General features: G+C 61.0%; 2 protein-coding genes across 4 annotated transcripts in view; one reads left to right on the forward strand and one right to left on the reverse strand.

Moving 5' to 3' along the window:
* The window catches only part of BRD3 (bromodomain containing 3), a 21860-nt gene extending 15675 nt beyond the window's left edge, over positions 1 to 6185 (forward strand). For 2 of the 3 annotated variants that reach the window (XM_025051139.1, XM_015594177.2), the window contains exons 10-13: positions 110 to 402; positions 1288 to 1416; positions 3104 to 4099; positions 4172 to 6185. In XM_025051139.1, the coding sequence (XP_024906907.1) occupies positions 110 to 402; positions 1288 to 1416; positions 3104 to 3219 (538 nt within the window). In that variant the 3' untranslated portion in view covers positions 3220 to 4099; positions 4172 to 6185. The remainder of the gene's footprint in view (positions 1 to 109; positions 403 to 1287; positions 1417 to 3103; positions 4100 to 4171) is intronic. The other variant, XM_006918095.3, reaches the window with a different exon arrangement.
* A 1508-nt stretch (positions 6186 to 7693) lies between these two features.
* BRD3OS (BRD3 opposite strand) lies at positions 7694 to 9232 on the reverse strand. The gene has a single exon (XM_025051140.1). It carries the CDS (start codon positions 8694 to 8696, stop codon positions 8442 to 8444), a length of 255 nt encoding a protein of 84 aa, XP_024906908.1. The 5' UTR covers positions 8697 to 9232; the 3' UTR covers positions 7694 to 8441.
* Positions 9233 to 9238: the final 6 nt, after the last annotated feature.

Genomic DNA, 9238 nt, shown 5'->3' on the forward strand with positions numbered 1-9238 from the left:
TTCCATGGGAGTAGGAAGACAAGGGGACAGGAATGGGGGACAGGGCTTCCTGGGGACGGGGGACAGGGGACAGGCTCCTCACCAGGGCGCTCTCTGCCTCGCGCCTCAGGCAGCCGAAGAAGGGCGGCCGGCAGGCGTCGGCCTCCTACGACTCGGAGGAGGAGGAGGAGGGCCTGCCCATGAGCTACGACGAGAAGCGGCAGCTCAGCCTGGACATCAACCGGCTGCCGGGCGAGAAGCTGGGCCGCGTGGTGCACATCATCCAGTCCCGGGAGCCCTCGCTCAGGGACTCCAACCCCGACGAGATCGAGATCGACTTCGAGACCCTGAAGCCCACCACTCTGCGGGAACTGGAGAGATACGTGAAGTCCTGCTTGCAGAAGAAGCAGCGGAAGCCGCTCTGTGAGTCGTCGGTGTTCGGGGCCCTCGCAGCCCTCCCCCACCACCCTCGCTCAGCCCCAGGGCGGGGAGCCAGGCAGCCCCACTGCAGCCCGGTGGGCAGGCGGGACCCCTGGGTCGTCCCACTACTCAAGTGCCAGTTCAGGGCCTCGCCACGAGCTCTTCTGAGCCTGCGTTTGGAGCTGGCGGTCCCCTGCCAGGGTAGACCAGTTCCCTGTTGACGGGTCGAGGGTCTAGTGGCCTCCCAGGACAGATGCCGGCACTGGCCCGGGCTCACCCTGGGCGTCGATGACGTCACCGAACAGGAACCAGGGTCCTAGGAAGTGAGAGGAAGGGCAGGCCCGAGGCAGCTCTGTGGTGGCAGAACAGACAGTGGCCGAGGACCACCCAGGGCGCCTGAGCCCATGTGGGGCCCCGCGGGCTTCGCGTGGTCCTCACGTGCTCGGAGGGGGCAGCCACCGTCTCCGTGGAGTGTCTTGTTGGGTGGCAGGCGCAGGTGAGCCGGGTGGTGCACTTGGCCTCCTGCTGAGGCCGCGAGATGGCCGTGACCACGGGGAGGGAGAACTTCGGGGAGGGGGTCAGGGCTTCAGGTCGTGGCTCTGCCTTTCACGAGGGTGTCTCCGGGCCACACACGTCCCGTCTGGAGCTGGAATGGTCTGCCCGCCTCGCGTTTTGTGAGGGTTGGGGCACGAGCTCAGGACATGCAGGCAGCGGTTTTGTGATATCAGTTTTCCCTCAGGGAGCTCAGTGTCAGCCCTGGGGGGCCAGTCGGGGGTCGTGAACACCCAGGAGGCCAGGTGGCCGAGGGGCGCGAGGCGCAGTGGCCGGCCACCTGTCCCCGCTTCGCGCCCCGCCGCACCGCCGTCTCAGCTCCCGGTTCTCCCACAGCAGCCAGCGGGAAGAAGCAGGCGGCCAAGTCCAAGGAGGAGTTAGCTCAGGAAAAGAAGAAGGAGCTGGAGAAACGTCTGCAGGACGTGAGTGGGCAGCTGAGTAGCAACAAGAAGCCAGCCAAGAAAGGTAGCCGTCCGCGGGCCGTGCCGCTCCGGGGTGCGGGGTCCCCGGTGGCCCACATTGTTGTTCGGTCCGGAGGCGGGAGGGTCCAGGTGGGCAGTGGGTGGCAGACCCAGCCTTGAGCTTGTGGCTCCACGGCCTAACACTTAGCCACGTTCCCTTAGATGAAGCTCTTGACCTCCTGGGACCCCGTCTCTACCTGTAGTCTGGGGACAGAACCCTGGCCCTACTCAGAGGCACGTTCGAAGGTGCCACTTTCTAGAGCTCCTGGAAAGGGCTCTTTGTGAAGGGTTCAGCTCTGGTGTTTGGGGACAGGACCGTGTGGCTTGGGGGACACCAGTCTGACTGCCAGCCCCTGGCAGCGAGCTTTCTGGAGCCCCCAGGCACACCAGGGCCAGCACATTAGCCGATAATCATGGGGACAGAGGCCCTGACTCCCCACGCCCAGGTCCTGTGATTTGTGGACTGGAGGGTCTTAATTTTGATGAGCAGGTGGTTTGAGTTCTCCATCCTCCTCTGGAACCTGTAAGAATGGACAGGTACAGTGAGCAGGCCCAGGCGGTCAGAGTCAGGGTCCCATCCAGATGAGCACGCGGCAGCCAAATGCTACGTCCTTGCCTGACCTTGCTTGCTCAGTGCCCAGACAGGGCTGAGAGCCCGGCCCGCTCTCACCGAAGGCTGGGGGTCCCCCGGCAGGGCACAGTCGACGGCTTGTTGTTACTGCCTGGCACCCTGAGACCGATGGGTGTCGTTGAATGGTCAGCCCCACCCACACCCCATCAGGTCTTCTCGGTGGCTCGCATTCGTTTCTTCCCCGTCTCGAGGATATTTAGGTGGCCTCGTTGACCTCTGAGCAGTTTTCCTCACACTTCTGCCACCAAACATGTGGGATTTTTCTCACACCAGTCCCCCAGTCCCCAGCACCAGCCAGGTGTCCGGCAGTGCAGTTCCGTGCTGACACCACCCACCCAGAGTTAGCGCAGACCCTGCAGATTAAGGTCTCAGCCCCACAAGACTGCCCTCACCTCAGACTCCCAATTTCGGGCCTCCCGTACCTCCGACTGACCAGGTGTAGGTCAGGGGTTCCCACAATCCCCTGTTCAGGCGATTTGCTGGGAAGACTGCAGAGCTCTGGGAAGCATGTTCTTTCCTTTTCGCTCTATTACAAAGGCGACAACTCAGTCGCAGGAAGCGGAAAGAAGGGGTGCCCAGGGCCAGCTGGGGGTGGGTGCCTCTCCGGTGCCCCCCGCCACGCGCGCCCCAGCCCAGAGGCTCAGGAACCGAGGCTGTTGTAGCGCTCCGTGTGCAGCGCACTCCCCGACTCTGAGATGGGCCGGGGGCTGAGAATCCCCAGCTGGCTCTCCCTGGTGACCAGCCCCCTCCGCCCTTAGAATAAACCGCGGCTCCTCCTAAACAGCAAGGCATTCTCACTGCCCAGGAAACGAGGCTTTTGGGGTCTCTGTGCCTGGACCTGGGACGGAGCCCAGGTCTCACAGCCGCAGACCCTCCCCAGCCCGTCCATTCGCTTCGGCACACACCTGCTAGTTAACAGCTCGTTCAGTGACCGTGGAGAAGTGGATGGGCCTCGGCACGTCGTGGGTGCTGGGCGGCGGCGAGGGTCCGGGACTCGGGCGAGGATGGAGGCCTTGCCCGGAGGGCGGCCCCCCTCACCCGCCCTGTGTCCCTCCCTCAGAGAGATCGGGCCCCGCGCCCTCGGGAGGGCCCTCCAGGCTCAGCAGCAGCAGCTCCTCTGAGTCCGGCAGCAGCAGCTCCAGCGGATCCAGCTCTGACAGCAGTGACTCGGAATAGGGACAGACCTGGACTTGCCGGGAGCCGGAGCCGCCGCCTGCCACAGACTCCCTCCCGCCGTCAGCATACCGCTTGTGCCCCACGGCGCCCCCCATCCAGTGTCACGGTCCCTTCCCGTTTTCTGCTTCACTAGGTCGCAGGTCTGTTGTGTGCACACGAGACTGTGAGGAGGTGGGAGGCTGCACAGTCTCCTCTTCGTAACTGAGTCCGGTCGCGAGGAGGTGACGGAGGAAGCACGGCGAAGTGACCTGACCCTCCGGCGCCGCCCTCTGTGCCGGGCCTGGGCTGCGGCTCCGCAAGGGACTTGTTCCGAGGCGGTCGCTCTAAGCCGGTTCAGTCCGAGGGGCCAGCTCCGTGCAGGGGCTGAGGACGGACGCTGGGCCGAGTGGCCGGGTCACCCGAGCCTTTGGGGGTGGGGGCCGGGCGGGGCGGCGTGCGTGGAGCGGGCGCGTGGGGTGTCCGGCCCGCCCCCCCACGACGCCAGGAGCCCCGGAGGGACACAGCGGCCGCGTGCGCAGCGTGTGGGTTTCCATACACTGAAACTTTTACCTCAACTTAAGAAAAAAAAGAAGAAAAGAAAAAAAAAAAGGAGACTTTTTTTTGTAAGGTTCAGCAATTTTCTACGGAAGTCCAGCCCAGCGTGTCCCCCACTCAGTAGCGCTGCCGCACCCCCGGCCCATCTCCCCGATCTCATGTATATACGAGTACTTTATTTATTAACACCATTGGTCGTTTTTTTAAAAAAAGAAAAGAAAAACAAAACTGCAAAAGAAATGCATTAAAAGCAGCAGCAGAGACGCAGGCCTTTCCGATGATGCTCGGGCGGCAGCCGGTCCTGGGGCTGGGCCCACCCCGCCCGGGGGTGGCTCCGCCCCACCAGGTGCTGGCACTCGGGCGGCAGCCGGTCCTGGGGTTGGGCCCACCCCGGCCGGGGGTGGCTCCGCCCCACCAGGTGCTGGACCCGCCCCGCCAGGTGCTAGCCCCGCCCCAGCGCTGGCGTGCGCCCCGCTCCTGGGCGTGGGGGCTTGTGCTTCTGTTCTTGTGTGTAAGTGTGTGTGTGAAGTTTGGAGACTTACAGGTATAGACAACTTCCAGCTGCAGCACATTCTAATTTTTTATTTTGTTTAGTTTTTTTCTTTTTTTTTATTCTCTTGTCTCTTTAGGACTGTTTTAAAAGAAATCAACTTAGGGAACCCCAGTTATATAATATAAACTTTGTAATCTGAGAGGAAAAAAAAATGTATAGTAAATCTAAGTCTTGATTTTTAACTTTCTATTGTAAAAAAATAATAATATACAGAGTTTAACAGAAAGTTATGTTTTGGTTTTGTTTTTTTCCCATAGGCTGCCGTGTGGCCTTTTGAGTCAGGGACGCCCCATGGTGCCTGCCTAGGTTCAGAGCATTGTGGCTTCGGCCAGGAATGGGGGTTAGGCCTCCGGGGCGGCCCCCGCTGCCACACACTCTTCCAGCCGTGGCAGTGGCCTGGCTCCTCCCGCCGGGGGTGGAAGAGTCTCTGGCCCAGGAGGTGCACGCCCCCCGCAAGGCCTCACGGGGCTCCCTGCTCCCGCGTTTTCCTCTCAGCAGAGAGGACTCAAAGTCCCCAGAGGCAGGAGCTGGAGGCGGAGCTGTGAGCAGCCTGGCCCTTGGTGGCGCGTTCCTTCTGCCAGCACTCCTGGATGGTCCGGGGACTAGTCAGCAGTGTCCTAAGAGGTGGCCATTTTTTCAAAATCACGAAGCCGGTTCAGATTGCGCCAACCCTTACGGCTGTGGGGACCTCTGATGGATGCGGGGCTCAGGAGGAGTGGATGGTGGAGTGCCGTTTTTCTTACTGCCGGTGATTCTGACACGGCGAGTTTTGAGCCAGTTTGTTAAACTTTTAATTAAGTTTCGTTTATAATAAAAATATAAATGGATTTTAAACTTGCCATTTTTTAAAGTTACCCTTGTTTTTCAAAGGCGTTTTCTAACTTGGTCTTTAATGGAATGTTTGAACTCTGACTTTAAGGAATCAGCACACGGCAGGTGGGCAGGCGTCGCAGCCCCCAGCGCGGGGCACCCTGAGGTGTGTGGGGGCTCCCGTGGAGCTCCCCTCCAGCTGTGGAGAGCGCGCAGGGCCTCGTGGGAGCCGATGAGCGGGAAACATCTGGCCCTGGGGTGTAGCACAGCGCGAGCCTCTCGGAGCATCCCCTGCCGCCGGTTCTGTGCCGGACGGTGGGTTCTCGAAGCCCCGCCCACCTTCCTCCTGGGGCTGCTGTCCCCACGGAGCCGGCGCTTCGCTGGTGCTGAGCTCCTAAGGCTTTCTGTGCAGACCTCAAAACTGACTTCCCTCCAGTTTGGGGGTGCCTCCTGCCCTGCGAGCGCACCCTGGGTGTTGGTCGTTCCTGTCTGCGCTGGGGACACTGCAGCTGGACAGGCAGCGTGGCCGTGGTGCCGGGAGCCGTAGAGCAGCTTTTCCCCAGGGGAAAGGGACAGGGTGCCGAGCAGGTTGGCCGCGCGTGGGAAGTGGCTTTGACGGCGCTGCCGGAGGCCGTGCGGGCCGAGGGGGCGGGCCGAGTCCGGGGCGCCGCGCGCTCGTGCTGGGCAGCGTCGTCGCGCTTACAAACTGTAAGATACGTTTGCCTTTTTCGTTTGTTTGTTTTTCGTTGTTCTGCGACATTCACGTCTTTGACAGTCGTCCGGGGAAAATCCACCCTCGACAAAGGATGAGTCCCATCCAGTGCGGCCCCGCTCGGTGACTCTGGCGTGACACTTCAGGACGTTTTCCTTTTTTATATCTAAAATGTTACTTTTCTGTATGACGTGCATGCAAGTTTACCGTAACTTTTCTTAAAACTTTTTAGTGCCGTTTCTAGTATATTCCTGTAAATGTCAGTTACTGAAAATGAGTCCAATGTAAGTAGTTTTAGCTTGTTTATTGCAATGCTGGCCTCACCACAACAGAATAAAATGGTAGAAAGTACTCTGATGTTTCTGGTAATCACGGACCCTTCTCCTGGGGCATTTGTTTTGTTTTCATAATAAAAGCAAAAAAAAAAAAAAAAAAGCCGCAGGTGCCTGCGTGTGCCTCTTCCTGTGCTGTCCTCGCCTCTGGCGGGGTGTAGAGATGCTCGGAAGCCACTGGCTGCCCGCCCCTCGCCCTCTGCCCTCCACGCCCTCCGTGGCGCTCCGCGGGACACCCACAGCTCGAGCAGCCTGGTCCTCGGCCTGGGCTGGCAGCCACCAGCATTTAGGGAGCGTCGTTTCCTGCCCGAGAGAGCGAAAACCCCTTTATCCCCAGGTCGTTGGTTCAGGAGGCGCGCGCCTTCCTGCCCCTCAGTCTGCATGCGGGGTTTCCGGGACTCGAGGCGCCAGGCGCTCGTCCAGCCGGCCCAGCGGACCTTTCCGTGACACCGCGTCAGCGCGGGGCCCGAGGGCCGGGGCCCTGCGCGTAGCAGAGGCTGCGGTGGAGGAGGCAGGAAACGGCGCCGTGAACCAGGCTGCGGACACCGTTTGCAAACCGGTCACAGCCGTTCGAGCCCGGCCTTGATGCCCCCGGAAGAGGTTCCCGTCGGCCCCAGCCCAGGCCTGGTGACATCTCACCCCCGACTGCCAGTGCACACGCCCCTCCTCCCGTGTTCCCTTGGCACATGTCACCCACGTCCAGACCCCCCTCCCTGAGGACGGGGACTGGGCCATGTCCAGGCATCCCTCGGGCAGTTCGTGTCTTCCGCACACTAAGCAGCTTAGTGCCGGCTGTCCTACAAGTGTCCCAGGACATGCCGCTCACCTGCATGCCCTGACCTGTGCAGACACCGGCCATGGCCGGCTTTTCCTCCCAGGTGCCGTCTGTGCTTGGGGCCAAGCCAACGACACAGGCCAGTCTTCCCAGTGCACGGGCAGCACAGGTGCTCCAGGGACGTCAGAAATGTGCTTTGTGCCCCAGCAGGAAGGTCTGCAAAGATGTTGACGAACCTACCTGCTGGGTAATTCCCAAGCCGGGGCTTCCGGGCAGGTGAGCCCATAGTGCAGAGGTCTCATTGTTGATGGGACAGGCTTCTGCCCTCACCTCTGGGAAGTGATCGAGGCACTCTGACTTCAAGAAGGGCCGTGACCTGAGGCAGCACACCGGCCGAGGACCCCTGGGCAAGGACCGGGCCTCCGGCCAGACCCTGCAGTGCCATTTACAGAACGCTGCTCGCTAACCGAGTCACGTGGCTGCCAAAGGGACCACATACAGTGAGGCGCAGGGCGTGCTGTGTGCGTGGTGACGGCGAGGATGCATTTGGCCCACTGGGCTCCCAGGAAGGCTGCTGGCGAGAATGCAGTGCAACCCCTCGGCCTGGACAGCTGAGCGAGACAAAGCCCAGCAGAGGGGGCTGCTGCAGGCGTCCGCACGAGCCTCTGGGGAGGGCGACTTCGCTTGGCCTTGTGCGCTTTTGTGTTGGGGTTTTTACCAATCATTAGACATTACTAAAAACAAAGCCAAGACACGAATGAACAGATAAAAAGAGGAGGAAGGAAAAATATTTATTTAGAAAAATCAGCTTTGACGGATACTTCCACATTTGCATAGCCATGCACACTTCAGTTACAGCAGACGGCAAATCCTTTTGCAAAATGACGCGTAAGAACTTGCCCACACGTTGGGCCGTGGCCGCCTGTGTGCGGTAACGGCTGACGACACATCTGACACCGCAGCGGTGGGGAGCTGCGGTCTCGGAGCAGAAAGGCCGAAATACTCTAAGAACCCACCTTTTCAGCCCGGCGATCAAGCTTGAAATCCCTGTAAGCGGCTGGTATTTGGGATGCACTTGCCCGCAGTCAAGTATTGGGAGCGGGTGTGGGAGCTGCCACTGTGTGTGGCACACAACGCCATTTTGGAAACGACTCACAACGCAGGCACGTCACAGTTGCCGCCGAAGTGCCACTGATGACTGTTTAAGTTCCATCCATCCTGGTCTCGTGAATGGATTTTGAACCGCACGTGATGCCCGTTCCTTCACCTGTTTCAAGATCTGACCCGTTCTTAGCGACCTACAGAACTTGAAAATGTTGTAGCCAGGTGCTCCTCTTGGGCGACTTACAGGAAGCCAAGCAGAAAAGCAGATGTAGCATTGCCCCGGCCTAGGCCAGGCCTACGCCGGGCCTACAGCACCTGGACAACCAGAAGGGAGGCCAGGGACCCGGCCTCCCAGTTGGGCCGACACTGTGCTAAAGGCGGATTCCCACTGGGCCCCGGGTTTCACATAATTGTGCAAAACTTCGACCGGCCGGTGTCCCGGGAGACCTCGAGCTTGTTTCTGTCGCGGACTAAGATGGCCTCATTCCCGTACTGCGCGTACCACATGCTTCGGCTCCTGCTCAGGTACGTCCCGGGCGGCACGGACTCTAGCTTCTGCTGCTGCTGCTGCCAGATGAGCAGGGAGGTGTCGCGGTACCGGAGCCGGGCGAAGCCTTCAGACAGGGCTTTCTCTGCCAGCGGGACGCGGCTGCTCATCGCTGGCCGCTGGCCCGGCCCCGCCCACTTCCCGGGCTCCCGCAGCCCGCGGCCTCCCGCAGCCCGCGGCCTCCCAGCCGACCCCGCGGACAGCTGCCAGCTGCTTTGCTCTGTGGGCGCCAGGCACGCTCCTCAGCTGGTGGCGAAGCGCCGTCTTTAACTTAACGGCAGAGAGGAGGAGTCGGGCCGGTCGTGGGCGGCACCCTTGGGAGGGAGGTGGTGGAGGGAGACGTCCGAGGAGGCTCTGGGCATTCTCAAGGCACCGGGGAGCCACATGGGGGACAGCAAGCAGGGGAGGTGGCCCCTTGGCCACAGCCTCTCCTGGTGACTGCTGCACACACTTTATTAGGTGTGGGGTTGACAGTGTCCTCAGGGGCGACTTGTCAGGTGTCTCCTGCGATTGCGACACTGTGGCTTGGACGGCTTAACTTGAGAAGACGCGCCCGGCGTCCTGGCTGAAAGGGTGCTGTACGCCTGGACGGAAGCTGCCGGCGGCACCCATGACCACCCTCCCCGATGGGAGCTCGGGCCAGCTCGTGGGG

This window comes from Pteropus alecto, unplaced genomic scaffold, assembly GCF_000325575.1.
Source record: "Pteropus alecto unplaced genomic scaffold, ASM32557v1 scaffold67, whole genome shotgun sequence".
NCBI classification, from domain to species: domain Eukaryota; kingdom Metazoa; phylum Chordata; class Mammalia; order Chiroptera; family Pteropodidae; genus Pteropus; species Pteropus alecto.